Genomic DNA, 19,434 nt, shown 5'->3' with positions numbered 1-19,434 from the left:
GTCTGATACGTTTGAAATGTCTATTGGATTATAACCGGAATTCGCTTTGTGTATGTTGCAATTTAGATCGGTATTTTCAAAGAGAGAGAAGGGGATCTGCGTGACTTTTTGCAAATGTGTTCAACTCGATGTGCTGGCAAAGGATAAAGAAAATCTGTAAAGGGAGTTTAAGAAAAAAAATCGAAAACCGAAATTCGATTAGAGAGAGAGAGAGAGGACACCGAGAGAAAAGGATTAGTGAGGGAAAGTACCTACTGCACGGAGGAAAGGGGCGCTCCATCTCTCTCTCTCTCTCTCTCCCACTTGTCTCTATTCCATTCTGGCAACTATTCCCAGGCTCCCGGAATTAAAGGCAGCGCCCGCGGATCAACACGGAGCCTCCGACTTAAAATCAGGAGGAAAATCAAACAGGAAGGAAATGGAAGTTTTCCCAGCCATCTTCCTCGTGTCGATCCTGCTTTCTTCCTGCATCGACGTGGTGACCGCCGATTCCATCATACACATCGGTAAGCTGAAGCCGCACTCTTTCCACACCACCCACCCCCCGGGTGAAATTCTATTTCTTTGTGCGCTTTTCTTTAAAACAAATTGCTATGATTTGAGAAAGGCCGGGCGAACGGGGGTGGGGGGGAGAGGGGGGGCGATGTGTTTGATTTATTGTCCCGCTTGAGCTGAGATTAAAAGTTGCACACCTCCCAAATCATTCATTCGAGTGTCGGGAGTTCAGTCTCGATAGGCAATTCGTTGGACTTACAATGGAAGGGTGAAAGCGCAGAATCTCTCTCTCTCTCTCTCTCATACACACACACACACACACATTTATTATACTCTCCCACTCTCTCGTCTGCTTTGACAACGCGTGTTTAAAATAGGAATAGGGCAAAACAAAAAGACTTTTATCATTCCCACACAGCGAACACACATCAGCAGAGGATCAACTCGGCTAGTGAACCTGCTCTTTCGGGTTTTAAAGGAATAATTTGAAGGGGACGGGACAGGTGGAAAATGACAACATTATTAAAGTAACGACAAGCGTCCGTGTCCAAGTAGAGCAAGAGAGAGAGAGAGAGAAAAACAAACAAGTGAATTGTCCATCCGGATTTTCAATAGGTTGGCTCCTTGCTTTTGTCCTGTTTTGGTGCGGGAAATATTGAAACCCACAAGGTTTTTTTTTGTGAGAGGAGCTGGGCCGTGTGCCTACACTCGCTCTGTGTGGGGGTGTGTGTGTGTGTGTGTGTGTAGGGACTAGGATCTGATCACAATCAGGCTCCCGGGTTACACAAAGCAGCGCTCAATGGGCTCTCCGCTGCTTTCGCGAACCGGTTGTGATGTGAATTGTAATAATCTTCGCAACAGAGCGAGTACGGGACAAAAATAAAAATAAAAACAAACCTTGCCGATACCCGTTCGGCTATTTTACCTGCAGCACCCACCTCTCCTTTCCCTTCCCTTCCCACCAACTCTTACAGGGAAGCCAATCTGGCCATTTCAGACACGTCTGCATGGAGGTATTTATCTGAGGGTATTGAGGGAGGAGAACATTAAACCTCAAGAGTTTAAGCATAAGTAAACACACTCGTGTCGGCAAGCTACCGCTTTCCAGGCACATCCTCGTGTCACCCCTCCCACCACATTGAAACTAAACCGCCAAGGTCAAAGACATGGTGACAAGGGTTAATTTTAAAATCATGTTAAAAGGAGGGTTGATCCACGGGGTTTTATTTTAGGTATATCCCTAGTTTATATTAAAGATTTAGAGCCTTTCACACATCTACCCCATTGGAGGAGGCTGAAGGGTATTGAAGGAAAGGTATTAACTGCTGTTACCACATTGTGCAGTGAATATAGCTTCACAGTTTTATTATGCTAGAGAGCGGCATTGGCATGGACACTACAACTGTTATCAAGGTAATTTATTAATTCACCGGATTTCTCAGATTATTGTATACAGTGGTTGCAGTGGGAAATCTGTGCTAATCCATACCCCCTTAATCGGAACGCCAGTGTTCTTGACTGAGTAGTTAATGCAATTCTTAATTGCATTGTGCGCTGGAGTTTAGTTGTTATCGAGGCCAGAGAAAAATCTCAAAGATTAAACATTGAATTTGAAATTTGGGGCGGAATTCTGTTCCGAAATGACCCGCGATGATTTGCTGTTGAATTTACCAAGCGGTTATCTTGTTTTGTTAATTGTACATAAACCTTTGCTTCGGCCACCTGCCTGTTTTCATAAGCACACCCTGCTGTCTTTTAAAGAGTGACAAATCTGCCCTGCGAAAATAATGGACACGGTGCAGAGTGTTAGCCGTCTCTAATTAAAGAAACAGATTAATCAATGCAGTATGCAAATCACTCTCGCAGCTATAAACGAACACAATGCTCACATCTTGCGAGACCCGGCACTTCATCAGCCATTTGGTATCAATACAGTAGATCTTAGTACTTACTATTAACCTGCGTTCAGCCGCAACTGCTTTCAACAGCGGGGGTTTCCGCCCCAGTTAAGCAGCTACGGAGCTCAAGTTGGGTTACTTTTTTTGACAGTGGCTGCTCAAGAGATCAACTGTGCAAATCCCCCGCCCGCTCTTTGTTTCGCTATAAAACCAGCTTGCGACAGTGCGCCCAGTACTGACTGAGAAATTTAATATAGGTATGGAGAAGACATTTCCATTTGGGTGGGTCAAACGCCCGGGGCCGTAAATATAAAATAGTTACTTCTAAATCCAACAGAGAATTTGGGATAAACTTTTTTTTAAACCCAGAGAGTGGCGAGAATCTGGAACTCCACACCACAGGAAGCAGTTGAAGTGAATCCGATAGGTACATTAAAGGGGAAACTAGAGTGCAGGAGTGAGAAAGGAATAGGAGGATAGGCAAATTGGGTGTGATGAAATAGGGCTGCGGATGTCCCTGTGGAACACAAGCACTGGTAAGGACCTGCTGGGCTGAATGGCCTGTTTCTGAAACAAAAAACAAAAATAACTGGAAAAACTCAGCAGGTCTGACAGCATCTGTGGAGAGGAAGATAGTTACCGTTTCGAGTCCGTATGACTCTTCAACAGAACCTGTTTAAGTGCTAGAATGTTTGAAATATCTATTTGCATCCATTGTATCCACCTCATCTCTCTACCTATAATATGTATGACTTTCTGTAGATCTCTAATTGGTTTTATTTGTGCATTATACTCTTAACCCAGTGTATGTTCTAGGGTACCTCTGCACTTTTTCCACCCTCTGATGTTGAATGCTGATTGTTTTCTTCTGCGAGGGTAATATTCTTCATTAATAATGACTCCTTGACTTATGAAGAGGGTACCCTCTGAACTCATCAGTCAGGTTTTGTAATGGAGATACTATCTACAGTGCACCCAACTATGGAGTGAACATGGCCATTGGTTCCTGTTGCACTTGTGTATTGCCCAGCCCCATGTCTATACCCTGCATTGAAAATCAATTATATGCTCAGCTTGAGTTCCAGCTAATCACCATCCTTAGCACACATTTATTTAAAAAATCTTTTGTATGTGGTGCCCCAATTAGTGAATTAGTTAACCAATTTTTATACTGATATGAAATACAGCATATCAAACAACAATATAAAACACTGCACATGCCATTTGTATCACTTTCATAGTTTCTCAGTATTTTACGTGATTTAAATTAACACGGTTTTTAATAGTAAAGTAGTTGACACCAACTTTAACAGGTTGATTTGTCTTGTTCTTGAGCAGCTTTATTTAAACACAACTGGTTTGCATGAGCTACTTACCTTGATATCAAGATAGGTAAATCAACATGACCAGTGGAACTGATAATTACAGAAGTCACTTGGTTTGTAACTATCTCTATTGCTAATAATTTAGCTTCATCACAATATGAATCTCCAACTCATTCAAACTCATTTACTCCCAATTATGCCATTGACACTTGGTGTATCAATCAAAATTAATTCAGAAACAAGGTGTTAAAGTTAATTAAATCCTTTTCAATAATTGAATTTTTGATGGGCTCGTGAAATTTGCTCTTTGAGCAGTTACTTTTGACATAGACATCACTTTAAACTTTGAACTAACATTTGGAGATTATTCAATAAACCTGACAGCTAAGAAATGATTAATTGTCCCATCATTTCTTGGGTGTCATGGATGGATGATTTGGATGTAAACAAAATAGAGTCCATTGATTTCATCCAATAACCCAATCCACATTTGTACCAACTGTATATTTGAATAAAACATTTTGATATTCAATAAACAGATGTATTTTTCCCTAATTGCTAGTGCCAATTATTAGGCATGGCATTCATTAAGAAATCAAAAGCTTATGTTTACTGTAGGTGGCATAGTGATATAGCCAGTGTAGGCATCCCATTCAGATATTTAGTTATTCAAGCATTTTAATAGTTTTTGTAAGTGCTTATATTAGCTGTAGTCCAGACTAAATTGTCATGAATTGGAAAAAAAAAAGCACCATAAGTCACAATTTATTTGAAACTGGAAAACTTCGGTTCATATGATAGGCTAATTTCCACATTGGTCTAATTTAACTGAAGTGCCATCTTTCAGATGTGACCCCATCTGCCCCCTCAGGTGGAGGTTAAATATCAAATGACACTATTTCAAAGAAGAGCAGGAGAGTTCTTGCGACATTGCTAAGATTGATCACCTGGTAATGATCATCTTGCTGTTTGTAGGACCTTGTGATGCGCAACTTGACTGTGCATTTCCTATCTCAGAATGCTGACTTCATTTCAAATGTACTTCATTGGATGGAAAGCATTTTTGATTCATCCAGGGACTGTGATAGGCACCATATAAATGCGAGTCTTTCCTATCTTTAACCTATGATTTGAAATTTAGAGCTTAGGTTAGAATCAAAAGCGTTTGTTGGATTACCTACAGTAAGTCAGCCACTTCATGTTTTCAACTTCGAGCTGTAACCTACTGTAATTACAAGGAATTCATTTAGTTTTCTGTTGAATGAGGTAGTATAGTACTATTTCGATTCTGAATAGTAATTTTTTATGTTTAATTGATTCCAGTGCAAAAGTATAGAAACTTTTAATCAATTGTGACCTTTAAATGGCACTGGTGAAGAGTTATCATGAAATAAAAGTTTTTCTCGATCTAAAAAAAATTCAAGGAGATGCCAAATCTTTTTTTTACTGCTGTTGACACATGTTATTCTCCCAGAATTTTAAGGCTGGGATGAGCACTTAATGCAATGCATTGTCTTTGAGCAGCTATGTAACGTGCTGCAGCTGACTTGCTGTGCTGTGCTAAAGTCCTTGAATTTGCCCAAATTGAGGGCTGAAGCTTTGGGCCAAAATGAACCTGAGCCTATTCTCGAGCACATCCTTGATGTTTGTTCAAGGCAGCATTATTATTTGCAGAGATCTGGAGGGAGTTGCCTGTCAATCCTCCAGTGTAGGACTTGGAACAGATATTCATTTTTTTCAACCTAAGGAAATGGATATGGCAAGTAGAATGATAAATGCCCTCAGAGTATTGTGGAGGTGGAGACAGAAATGAAGATCCATCTAAATGATGAGCCCATCAGTCTCTCACAACAGTTAGGTTGATGCCATAAGACCATTTCAACCAACTTAATATCTCTCCTTAGTGTCCAGCTGCTCCCTTCTCATTTCTGTTTAGCTTAACTCCATCATATTCACTATTGGGAGTTGAAGCCAGTTTCTGAGTGTTGGCCATATTTGTGTCATTGTGAAGCATAGGAACAGGAGTAGGCCATTCAGCCCATCAAGCCTGCCCCTCCATTCGATTAGCTCATGGTTGATCATCTACCTCAACACCACTTTCCCGCACTACCTCCATATCCCTTGATGTCATTAGTCTCCAGAAATCTGTTGATTTCTGTTTTGAACATTCTCAATGATTGAGCTTCCACAGCCCTCTGGGGCAGAGAGTTCCAAAGATTCATTACCATATGAGTGAAGAAATTCTTCCTCATCTCAGTCTTAAATGACCTATCCCTTATCCTGAGATTATACCTCCTGGTTTTAGACTCACCAGCCAGGGGAAACATCTCATCTACATCCACCCTGTTGCCCCATGTAAGAAGTTTGTAAGTTTCAATGAGGTCACCCCTTGTTCTTCAAAACTTCAGGGAATATAGAACCTGTCTCCCCAATCTCTCCTCATTAAACAATTCTGCCATGCCAGGGATTAAACTGATGAACCTCCATTGCACTCCCTCTGTGGCAAGTTTATCTCTCCTTAGACAAGGGGACCAAAACTGTGCATAATACTCCAGGTGAGGTCTCACCAATGCTCTATACAGCTGCAGCAAGACATCTGTACCCCTGTACTCAAATCTGCTTGCGATGAAGGCCTTCCTAACTTCTTGTTGCACGTGTATGCTAATTTTTAGTGACTTATGAACAAGGACACGCAGGTCCCTTTGGACAACAACATTTCCCAACCCCTCTCCATTTAAGAAATATTCTGCTTCTCTGTTCCCACAGAAGTAACAATCTATTGTAGCTCTGGAGCCAGGCCTTGAATTTTGCTCTTGAAGATGGCAATGCAGGATACTCTTGGGGTAACAATTTCCATGAAGTGCAGCATCAGGTTAGGTTTAAAAAATGCTGGGGTGGCCCATCAGATTTCTGGGAAACTTAAACAGAGGTAGAAGACTTCTTAATGTTCTGAGAAAATGGACATTACTTCATGTGTGTAAGCAGGGTGTCTAACTGGCTCTCCATTGTAATTGCAATCTATCTTCAGAACCTAAATGGTGAGGTTATTACTTACGCATTAACTTTTCTATATATATATATATATATATATATATATTTCAAATCTATCCGTATGAATTTATATATCTATAGGTCATGGTGTAGATATCACAAAGTGTAAAATGTCTTGCCTTTTGGGGAAAAAAAAGGTGAAACCTTGTCATTTAATGCTGTTTTTCTCTGAAATGGAGAAAGAAGTTTATATCTTCAAATTTACTTCAGCAATACATCCATGGGATTCTGAGTGCTGTCAGGCTGTGGTGACTTATAACAATTAGGGCTTGATTTCCAACATGGAGATAGGAAACAGAAGCCGGGTCTGTTTTTTGGATCAGAAACCCACCTCAGGTGTAAAGCTGACTGAAGTTCAGATTTTTGTAGGGGTGAGCCCTTAATTGACATGGAGACGAGTTTCCTGTCCAATTAAAGTTAGTGGGGCAGGAATGGAGGTGGGTTTCAGACACCCAAGGCAACCATTGCTTAGACTGCTGATTGTCTTGGAGGGGGGTGGGGGGTGCGGGGGGGTGGGGGGGGGGGGGGGGGGGGGGGGGGGGGGGTGCGGGTGGTGGGTGGTGGGGGTAGAGTTTGTGCCAAAGACTGCCATTGCATCACCAGAAAGCAAGATGTCATAGAAGAACCAGAGTTCTGTACCTATGAGGGAGTGGAGGGAGGTCCTCTTGCTGCAGGGAGACAGGAGAAGGCCACCTTGTCATGTAGCAGGGACACCTCCCCCTTCAGCATCATCTCCCTCTGCCTCCAATTCTTCCTCATCTCTTACTTCTTGCTCCCGGTGAGCTGTCCAGATCCAGGGCCTCACTGTCCTCAGGGTCCACACCTCTCTGGGGGGCCATAAAATGCAGAGTACAACAGACACCATTACAATGACCAAGACCCTTGCAGGAGGGGTTTGGAGGGCACCTCCTGAGCGTCAAGGCACCCTCTGAGCCTGTGATGCTCCTTCAGTTGCGAATTTGATTTGTTGCCCAGCCTTGAAGAGGACGTCGGCAATGTACCGATGTGCAAGTGTCTGAGATGCCACCAAGGCATCTGTTGAGTGCAAAGATGTCTATGATCATTTGCCTAGAGGGTCATATTCTCCTTTGGCAATGGTTCTGTCATGTCCACGTAGCTTCCCTTCTGCCTATAGATCCTGTGCTCAGGACAGTGTCCCGTTTGTGTCCCTTGTGCCCCCTCCACTGACCTCCTGATGCCCGGCACTCTGCCCTTCCTGTGCAGGCTCATCTCGAGTGGCCTTGGTTTCTGAGGGTGTGGTATCCATTTCCACTGTTCCTGGTGTTTGGGTGGAATCCAACCAGCCCTGCCCACTGCTCTGATGCCCATGTGATGCCAGAAGGCTGATGAACCTCTGAACTGGCACAGTTCTGACTGCTGATTCTCTCCTGATCTGTCATGGGCTGCTGCCAGTTTAACCTCAAGGAGTTAAGCCCTTTAACCCATTAAAAGCATGAATACTGACCTTAATAAACTTTTCTAGCCTCCATGACTTGCCCCCAATATGGTCCCCCCCCACCTTCTGCTGGTCAGATTCAGTCAGCTGCTGAATGCCGGCCACCCTGTGAAGGTTCCAGAAGGTTGCAGAATTGAGCTTTTAATAAGCACTTAACAACTGTAATTGGCCTGTTTCATCCATGGATCACCTGCTGCTCCTACCTCACCTACGCTTGCTTGCAACTGCAAAAAAAAACTCATCAAAATTAATGGGAACTTATGGAAACTATAAACAATGTGCTGCTTTTAATGTAGTAAATTTATGTGCGTTATTTTTTTCAACTAAATATCATAGGTAAATTAATTCATGCCAAAAACAAAAGTGTAGGCATAAATATTCCAAGAGAACATATTTATTGGAAACAATCTAATGTGTTTTTTTATTATTCATTCATGGGATGTGGGTGTCGCTGTCCAGGCCAGCATTTATTACCCATCCCTAGTTGCCCTTGTTCAGAGGGCATTTAAGAGTCATCAATATTGCTGTATGTCTGGAGTCACGTGTAGGCGAGACCAAGTAAGGATGGCAGTTTTCCTTCCCTAAAGGGCATTAGTGAACCGGATGAGTTTTTACAACAATGGTTTCATCTGACTTTTTTAATTGCAGATTTTTATTGAATTCAAATTCCACCACCTGCCGTGGCGAGATTCGAACCCCGGGTCGCCAGAGCATTAGCCTGGGCCTCTGGATTACTAGTCAGATGAATATAGCACTATGCCATCGCTTCCCCAGTGTTACTGTGATCGCCATCATAATAATCTTTTTCTCAGAAACGAATAAATTATCTCACCTATATAAAAAAAAACAAAATCAACAGTAACATAAATCTTACTATAAAACTACATTGGTGTTGCCTGTGCTTGTGATAACTGGTGCCGTGCATGTGAGAGCTGGTCTGACTGTGTGACATCATGCAAATGGTGGGTATGAAGTTTCTGGCCTGCTCTCCTGTACGGCCTTGGCTGTGGTGTTGCGTGTCGGGACCCTCCCATGAACCATCTGGAGGACTCTCGCGGGTCAACGTGAACCACAATTTGAGAACCACTGTACTAAAGTAAGAACAAAAACTTGCATTTAAATAGTGACTTTAACGTGGGGAAAATGTTCCAAGGTGCTCCACAAGAGCATAGTCAGACAAAAATGGGACACAGGCATTGAAGAAAGTATTAGGACAGGTAACAACGTTTGGTCAAAGCGGTAGATTTTGAGGAATCTCCTAAAGGAGCAGAGAGATTGAGGGAGGAATTTCCAAAGCTTGGGGCTTAGCCAACTCGAGGCACAGCTGCAAATACCGAGCAAAGTGAGTGAGGGATGCGCAAGAGGCCAAAATTGGAGAGACGCACAGTTCTTAGAGGGTTGTCGGGGCGGAAGAGGTTATAGAGATGGAGAAGGGCGAGACCTTGGATAGTTCGGAGCAATGGGTTGCGAATGTTTTATAATTGAGCCTATGATGAACTGGGAAAAAGCTTGCACTCTTTGTCTGGCCGAGAATCAATCAAGAGGCTGAAACGACAGAAATATAGCCATTTTGAGCCCCTTTCCACTTCTTTGTAAAATGTCAACACTTGCTGGAGTGAAAGAATGCTGTTCAAACATGCTGGAAACATAGTCCACCATTTAAGCACAAAAAAAACAATAATAAAGTAATATTATTCAGGGCCTTGCTTATACTGCTTGAAGGATAATTTCACAGTTGATGATTGTGGTTGATGTGCACTATCAGGTGTTGCTGCTGAAAGCAGATTAGACATTGAGAATAACATTTTCCACTTGATGCAGCACCACAAATGATGTTTGTATCAGTGTTAATGTATTTATTATAATGGTTGATGCATGAGTTGTTACAAGAGCTGGTGCTGAAACAACATAATATCCCCCCACCACTGCTGCACCCCCGCCAACCAGCACACCCCATTTGAAGGACACGACAGAATTGGGTAAATTTCCCCCCTTTTCCCTCTTCCAAAAGATGTCGACATTTGCTATTTTGGAGTTCAACAGGCAACCAGCAGCTCTCAAGCACCTCAACTGAGGAGCTGTCCTTCATTTGTGAGTGTAGACTGCAAAATAGTAGTACGATATGTCATTGTTGATATCATGCCTGAGTCTAGTGTTCATCACAAGATATCCACACTCATGTACTCTTTGTTCATGCCATTGAACATAGATCGGAGCAGGAATTCTGGATAATTTATTTGTCCCCTAGCCTTTAGATCACAAGAGGAATTTGCAATGCTTTAACCTGCTTTGTGGGAGGTTTGTGATGCACTGGGTCCCTGCCTGTGAGCCAGAAGTTCTGGGTTCGGGTCCCATCCCAGGACTTAATGGCCAGGGAAGTCGCTTTCATATCATGGCCAAACAGGTTAACTATCAACCTGCAAATCCTTCCGACATATACCAATGGCAGCTGGTAAAAACATGAGAAATTCCTGGTCAGTCTTGGGATGGAAAGAATATTGGAGCCTCTGCATCACTATCCATCACTCCATGCTACAACATGCATGTTGCCAAGCAGCTTTGAATCCCTGGGTGAACTGTAATGCGTCACCACCCCCCCTTTATGGCTGAGATCAGATGACTCACCACAGACAAGTGATTGAATCTGGCAACCATGCTGATCTGTATGGTTCAGTACTGATAACCATTATGGGAGATTCATATTGGTTTAATTTTCAACTTCAGTCTAAATAAACACGGATGCTTTGACCTTCATCAATAAGGCCATTGGAATTGAACAGTGTTGTCCAATAGAAATTGCTGACTTCATGAGTGTGACTTCAGCAATACGGTTTTAATCACTTGCACAAATTTTAGTAGGAAATGCCTTTAATACATTCACACAATACTGGTAAATGTGCTTCGCGTATGATTTTGTTACCTCTCGCCTTGACCATTCTAACACATTCCTGGCTGACCACCTACGTTTTACTCTCCGCCATCCAAAACTCTGCTACCTGTGTCCTTACTCGCACCAAGTCCCACTTACCCATCAGCCCTGTGCTCACTGACCTATATTGTTACAGTGCCTCGATTTTAAAATCTTCTTCATTTCAAATCCCTCCATGGCCTTGCTCCCCTCCCTATCTCTGTAACCTCCTCCAAGTCCCACAACCCTCTGAGGTATCTGCGGTCCTCAATTTTGCATCTCGAGCATCCCTGATTTTAATCAGTCCATCGTTGAGAACCATGCCTTCAGCTACCAGCATTCCCTGCAAAAATCTCTTCACCTCTCTATCTCACTTTGGTCCTTTAAGAAGCTCTTTAAAACACACCTCTTTGACAAAGCTTTTTGTCACCTACCCTGATATCTCCTTATGTGCTTTGATATCATACTTTGTTTCGTAAGGTTCTTGTGAGATGTGTAATGTGTCTTTAGATGTATTATTACGTTGAAGCCACCATATGGGGGAGACGGTGGCATAGTGGTAATGTCAGTGGATTAGTAACCCAGAGGCCCAGGCTAATAGGTTGAGGACAAGGGTTCAGATCCCACCACACGGCTTGTGGAATATAAAGTTGGTAACAATCTGGAATTGAAATGCTCATCTCAGTAATGATGACCATGAAACCATGGTGAATTATTGTAAAAACCTATCCAGTTCAATGATTTCATTTAGGGAGGGAACCTGCTGTCCTTACCTGGCTTGGCCTACATGTGACTCCAGCCTCACAGCAAAGTGGTTGATTCTTGACTGCCCTCTGAAATGGTGTGGCAAGTCACTAAGTTCAGGGGCAATTAGGGATGGGCAACAAATGCTGGTCTTGCCAGTCAGACTCTGATCCAATGAAAGAAAAGATGTAAAAAAAAATACAAGTTGTAACTTAGTTAAACATCTACCAACAGTCAATAACCAAGGAAGAAATTTCCTCAAAATGATTTAAAAAAAAACACATGCACAGCCTGCTTTTTGCCTCACCATGTCACTAAAAAACGTACAGAAATGTTACAGTTTGCCTGAAAAAACCTGAGTGAATAAGAGTATGGAGATCACGTGCCCAGAGACTGTGCTCATTGTTCACTTTTTAATTTACTGATCAGAAATTCAATTAGCCACATCTGGCTTCTCAATTAGCCACACATGCTAATGGTGAATGTATTGGAGTAGAGGAAAGGTTTTGTTTTAATCAGGTGTGACAAGTACATATATTGAAATTGGCAGCGCTCCCTTGGGTGGAAGAGATTGGTGATGTTCCTGCTCCCTGGTGAAACTGTAATGCATTGTCAAAGAATTGGGAAAGTATTTCTGTTATTACAGAGAGCTGTGTTTTATTTCGATAGCTTATTGGAAAACACTACCTTCTCCTCTGCTTCCCGAGTATTGGGTCACGTTAGTGATATGAGATTCTTCTGTTACTACTTCAACACCAATGTTAACCATTTTAATTGAAGTGGGTTAATGCCTCAGTTGCAATCGCAGACTGAAGAGGGCAATATGAATGTATTACAATTTCATCGGTTTGTGAGACCCGCAGTCACTTCTAGAATTGTTTGTGTGTGTTCCTGTTGAGTGGTGGAGAATTGCGGTTTGTCATGGAACTATTTGTCACTGTCAGTAGGAAGTGTTTTTCACTTCTTGGACTTAACTGTCCCTTGCATCTGGTCGCTGTTCGATGCCCTGCAGGTCTCACTAGGTGCCTGGCTTGTGCTCTGTAGCTCCCATTATATAATTTCCTGAGGAATCGTAGCTCATAAATTAACCAGATACTCATGTCTTTTCTTTAGCAGCCAAGATTTTATGAAACGTTATGAAACCCAGTTACATAAGAGAAGACAAACATGGTGATGTTCCAACCCAAATGAAAAGGCATTGATACCACTCTGGTGGGAAAATACAGCAGACTTCCGCTAGCTTTGTTTGAAATATGGCAAACACCAGTTTTGTTTTTAAAAAGCCATTATTAAAGCACTGAGAAGGACATTGTGAGTGATTTTTTTTTTAGGCGTGGGGTGAAGTTAGAAACCCTGTGTGTTGTAGTCAATCAGAAGGCATGCTGCTGGTGTGGTCTGTGGTAGTCTTTCCTTTGAAATTTTATTGTCAAACGGTGGAGATTTCTAGAAAAAAACTTAAGTCTCAGTAGTCCCTGCATACTGCAGTAGCAAACTTAGAGTCCAGGTAGTTTATAGGTGAACAATGTCTTTGGACCAAGAATCATTTTTCAAATTATGGCAAATTCCAAACACCTAAATAATTTATCAACAAACGCAACCTATAAAACTCTTCAAGTTTATTCAGAAATGATTACGCCTCATCAGTAAACATTCTTGGAAGAGATTAGGGTGGCATAGTGCACTGTGCTTTTCAACTCTGGGTGCTGAGGGTTACTCCCACAGCAGATCAAAAGAATATCATTCTCTTCATTCAAATGGCTCTCTTAATTGAAGTAACGTGTGCCAACTTCAATCTGTTTCCTAGATGTATTTCAGGCTGTTTCCTAGATGAGTTTCAGGCTAATCTCACAGAAGCGCTAATGGTTTAGCCCTGACTAACAATTTAACAGATTGAAGCCATCAGTTTGATTGGCATGGAGAATGGAAATGGTCACGCTGGTTCAATAAGTTCTGCCCTTCTGAATTTGGAATTGGATACATTGGTGAGACAAAGCAGTGGCAGCTTTGCTTGACATCTGATCTATACTAAACCTGACCTGATGTGTTCAATTCTGATATAAATTGCCCCATAATAGGAAGCTCTTTCCTTGCATTGTCTCATCTCAGTTTGAGGATTTACTTTTTGCCAGTGAATCATGTCGCCACATTTAGTGTTTGAATGGAGAGCTTCTCAAAATATGAATAATATCATTTTGTTAGAGTTGGTAAATTATTAAATGTCCATTGAGAGGCATAGAGGAGGTACTTAATTTAAGGCAGATATAAAAGTCTCTCAATTTCTTGCATGCATTTTTTATGCCTATAAATAATGCCAATGTGGGCCTTTTCTGTCCTTTCAATGTTCCCCATTCCTGAACAGAGTCTGATCTCATTTGGACATTAATTTCATAGAAAGCAGAAGCAAGTGTGATGTAAAAATTATGATTTTTGGAAGCTTAAAATCATTCAACCATCAGAGGATTTATTCCTGGTAACTATTCAAAAGAACATTTCAGAAATCACACAACGATCTCTTCTGATGATATGATAATCACATGTCAATTATCCAGCGCTTTTTTAGTAACCATGTTACATTTTCAAAATAGAGATTCCTTAACATTGACCTTGATTGCGCATTTGGAGCAAGTTTATGTCTCGTTGATGCTTAATAGTCACACTGCATGCTAATCTTTACCAAAATAGCACATTCCTGTGGAATAATTGATAGCCCTATTAAAAAAGGCCACAGTGAATGTGACCAAACAGAGCTGGATAATAATTGTTCATTTGAAAGTTTTAATATCTTAAACATGTGTGCACTTTGTGACTGGGCCAAAGGATTTTAACTTACCTGGCTCTGAGCAAATTAAACTTTCTTGTCTGAAAGAAAAGAATCCAAGGGCAGGTTCTGAATGATGATATTATGAAGAAAGTACTCTACCATGTATCATTTCCAGTAATACACTTCAGCTTCAGGCAGTGTCAGCCTTGGCTCTGCCGATAGGATTCTCTCCTGTTGAGTCAGAAGATCCTGGGTTCAAGTCCCACTTCAAGATTTGAGCACAAAATTCAAGACTGACACTCCAGTGCAGTACTGATGGCTGATGGAGTGCTACACTGTTGAAATGCCAACTTTCAGATGAGATGTTAAACAGAGCCCTGTCTGCCTTTGCAAATATCTCATGGCACTATTTTGAAGATGATTAGGGAAGTTACTCCTGGTATCCTGACCAACATTTATCTCTCAATCAACATCACAAAAACACGGAACAGCATGTCTGATTATTGTCACATTGTTGCTTGTGGAAACTTGCTATGTGCAAATTGGCTGCTGTGTTTCTTCCAACAGTGACTGCAGTTTAAAAAGTACTTCATTGGCTGTGAAGCACTTTGGGATGTCCTGTGTTTATGTTAGGTGCTATATAAATGCAAGTGTTTTTGTTCTAAATGATAATGTGAATGTGTTGTGGAAACCATCCCTTGTTGAAATACATTCTGTTTTCACATTTCTTTTAATCGAAAAGGGACTAGATCAGGTGGAAATATATTTGAGAAGATTATTTTCTTTCGGCTGGGAATATCATTAAGAGAAGATGCTTTCAGAAGAGATGCATTTGCAGGCACCAGATTGATTTCCAGTGAAACTACATCTCCAGTTATGGAATTTGCTTTGTAAAAATTGCCTGGTAATTCTGCCACAATGGTTGAACCATCAGGCTTTGACTTATTATGGAGCTATTTCAAGGGATGCCTATTTGAATTCTGATTCAGCAAAGCCTCCAAATTAAAGTTTTTGTCCTTGTGTTCAAATCCCTCCATGGCCTTGCCCCTTCCTACTTTCGTAACCTCCTCCAGCCTTACAACCCTCTGAGAAAGATATTCCTCCAAATCTGGCCTCATGTGCATCTCTGATTTTCTTCAGGCAGCTGTGCCTTCAGCTGAATAGATCCTCGGCCCTGAAATTCCATTCCTAAACCTCTCCAACCCCCTCTCTCTCTTTCTCTTTCCTCTTCAAAACCCACCTAGTGGCCAAACATTTGGCCATTTGTGGACAGATACAAAGCTGAATCAAGCCACTAATAATTGATTTTGTTGGGAATGTATTTTTAAAGAGTACGTTACAGGTGTTGCTTGCTGAATAAGTACTAATGTAAAGATAAGGATGTTACTAATGTCTCTCGGGTTCTGTGTCATAGTTTTGATTGAATTCTCCCTATCAATGTTTTCTAAATTTAATATAGTGTTTGAGAAGCAGCAATGCAATATAATTCTGAGGCGGGTATGTTCTGATGCACTCTTGTCAATACTTCAATACTTTAATGGAAGGGAAAATGTGACTTGGATTTACATAATGGTGTTTTTTGTCTGAAAGGGGTTGATTTTTGGGTCTGAGAATTCATCGACCACGAAGTCTTCAACACATTTTGACAGGCTGCATTTGCATTAAAGCAAAGGTTTGTGAATAAGCATATTTACCACCCCCAATGCTATGCAGGAGAGTTGTGTGTAGAGTCCCTGGAAGACAATAAATGTCAACATATATTAAGAAAAGACCTTTGTACATTTGTATGGGAGAATAAAAGAATAATTTTGTAATAACAACTCCTTCAATATGCTGATCATGCCGAAGTCCAGTAATGACCATGTAAATAATCTGGTTTGAACTTCAATTAAAGCCTGTTCACTGTAACTGGAATAAATACCATGAAGAATAAATTAAGAACTTATAACTATTTAGCACCTTTCATGATCTCAGAATGTCCCAAGTGTTTTATGCCAATGAATACTTTTGAAGTGCAGTCATGGTTGCAATGTAGGAAACTGAAGCTAATTTTCATACAGCAAACCTCCACGAATAATCTGTTTCTCTCATGTTGATTGAGGGATAAATATTGGCTCGTCTGTATTTTAAAATGTAAAGTAGCATTTCAAAGTTACACTCAAATATTTTTCTTCTTGACCATTAACAGGAAATAAACCCGGAAAATGGTTATGGATGATTCAGTGATTTTATTCTAACCATTTTGGTGGCTCATGGTTAAATGGGGAACACTGTCAGTGAAAAGTTTGTCGGAAAAACATTTATTTTCTATCTTGACTGTGCAAAATAACAAATTATGATCTGTTTATTGCAAGTATACATCTCCTAGGGTATAGCATTACCAAATAGTTGGGTTTATTCCTGGAAGTTTCATCCCAAAAGATCCTATTCCCCAATCATATTTGTCTATTCTTCAGCCATGGTAAGTGGAACAATTGGACACAGACAACTATAGAGAGCGTGTTCACTGTCCAATTGTTCCATTTACCATGGCTGAAGGATAGACAAATATAGACAGTGTGTTCAATCCTTCAGCCATAGTAAGTGGAACAATTGGACAGGGAACACTCTCTAACACCCAATTGGATCAACCATCACAGTTAATGAGGCTGCATTCTCTTCCAAATTCTGATATTTTTGCAACTATTTCTTTGAATGGTTTCATTGAAATGAAGAACTTTTTTTTAAATGCCTCTTTGATTTTTCCCCTGAGTTGCTTGCAGCAATAAGCTGGAGATTAATCTTCAAGTCCTGGAGAGTCCAGGACAATTCTGAAGGGTGGCAACCCTAGCTTCGCATAAACCTCAGGACGCGTTTTCCACTACTTCCATCATTAGCATCAAAACAAAGCCGGACGTGATAAAAGCAGCACCTGCTGGCATCTAGTATTGCTGAGGGTTGGTGGGGTACTGACATCACATTTTAAATGCTCTGTCATGTCCAAGAGTGGATGTGCTCAGGTAGGAGATGCTTAGTTCATTGTGATTGACTTTACATAGGACCTTGAGACAATTTGCAACAAGGAAAGAGTGACAGCCTTGCTGTGGCCTCTCTCCTTGATTGGATGATTCCTCCTTGACATTCAATGCAATTTATTACGCAGCTTTCTTGTACGCTCATCCTTCTTTATGCGCATGCAATGGGGAATTTTGTGACAATGGGTTCGTTTTGGATAGCACTTGTGGGGTTAACCCCTTTTTTAAATAATCTGTTAAAAAGACAAACTTGGAGATCTCACTTCCATTTTGTGTATTTTGTTTATCAACTAATTTTTAAAAAATGGATTCAGATGATGCCTTTGATGACTACAGGACCTCCAAAAGCCAATTAAATACTTTAGAAATCTATTCACTGGTGTACTTCAGGAAACACAGCGGCCAATTTGCACATAGCAGGGTCTCGGAAAGAGCAATGAGATAATTGACGTGTTAGTTAAAGGATATTGGCCAAGACACTGGAGAGAACACTTTTTTTTGCAAAAATATACTTTATTTAAAAATAACTATCTAAAGGAACATTATAAAATACATTTCAAATTGTTATAACAAAGCACAATAAACAATCAGCATTTTCCACAAAGCATATTGCACTTTGAGGTTCCTCAAAACAATTGTGTTAATTATATACATTCAAGAGCAAGCTTGCATCCTGAGGGGACCTACGCCATTACCAACCCTTTGGTGTATTATGGCTCAATGGTCTTTCCCCATTGCGCCTTTGAGGCGGCTGCTCCAAGCTTGAGTGCATTCCTCAGCATGTAGTCCTGGATCTTGGATTGTGCCAGTCTGTAACACTCAGTCAGAGACAACTCTTTGCACTGGAAGACCAGCAAGTTTCAGGGAAACCAAACAGCATCTTTCACCGAGTTGATGATCCTCCAGCTGCAGTTGATGTTTGTCTCGGTGTGTGTCCCTGGGAACAGCCTGTAGAGCACAGAATCCTGTGTCATGTTACTGCTCGGGATGAACCTTGACAAAGACTACTGCATCTCTCTCCAGACCTGCTTTGCAAAGCTACATTCTAGAAGGAGGTGTGTGATCGTCTGTTCCCATGATTTGAGGGCAGCATGCGGTGGCGCAGAGACTTTGGGCGTGCATGAAGGATCTGATGGGGAGTGCCCTTTTCACCATCAGCCAAGCTCAGTCTTGGTGCTTGTTGGAAAGTTCAGCCGATGAGGCATTCTGCCAAATGACTTTGACAGTCTGCTCAGGGAACCATCCAACAGGATCCACCATCTCCTTTTCCCACAGGGCCTTGAGGATGCAACATGCAGACCGCTGCCTGATGGATGTGTGGTCAAAGATGTTTCTCTGCACAAACTTTTCCACGAGTGAGAGGTGGTACAGCACAGTCCAACTACTTGGAGCATTCCACAGCAGTGTGGCCAGATCCATCCTTTGCAACACTGGGGACAAGTAAAACCTAAGCATTTGGTGAGACATGGTGTTTGTGCACTGAAGGTCTATGCACAGCTTGATGCAGCCTCACCCAAAGGCGGCCATCAGGATAAGGGCAACGTTGGGTACCTTTTTCCCTCCTCTATCCAGATCTTTGTACATGGTGTTTCTGTGGACATGATCCATCTTTGAGCTCCAGATGAAGTAGAAGATTGCTCGAGTGACCGCTGTAGCGTGGGATCAGGGTATGAGCCACACCTGTGCCATGCACAGCAGCACCGAGAGAGTTACACACCTGATGACCAGGTTCTTACCTGCAAGGGAGAGGGAGCATCACTCCCACATGCCCAGTTTCTGCCT

The 19,434-nt window shown here is 41.6% G+C and overlaps 1 protein-coding gene across 1 annotated transcript in view; it reads left to right on the top strand.

Moving 5' to 3' along the window:
- Positions 1-403: 403 nt before the first annotated feature.
- The window catches only part of grid2 (glutamate receptor, ionotropic, delta 2), a 995,712-nt gene continuing 976,681 nt past the window's right edge, over positions 404-19,434 (top strand). Inside the window, exon 1 of the mRNA XM_041192382.1 lies at positions 404-506. Within this exon, the coding sequence (XP_041048316.1) occupies positions 419-506 (88 nt within the window). The 5' untranslated portion in view covers positions 404-418. The remainder of the gene's footprint in view (positions 507-19,434) is intronic.

This window comes from Carcharodon carcharias, chromosome 1 (assembly GCF_017639515.1).
Source record: "Carcharodon carcharias isolate sCarCar2 chromosome 1, sCarCar2.pri, whole genome shotgun sequence".
Classification (NCBI taxonomy): domain Eukaryota; kingdom Metazoa; phylum Chordata; class Chondrichthyes; order Lamniformes; family Lamnidae; genus Carcharodon; species Carcharodon carcharias.
The sequence above is the reverse complement of the archived record's forward strand: the minus strand, read 5'-3'. Positions and strand labels throughout refer to the sequence as shown.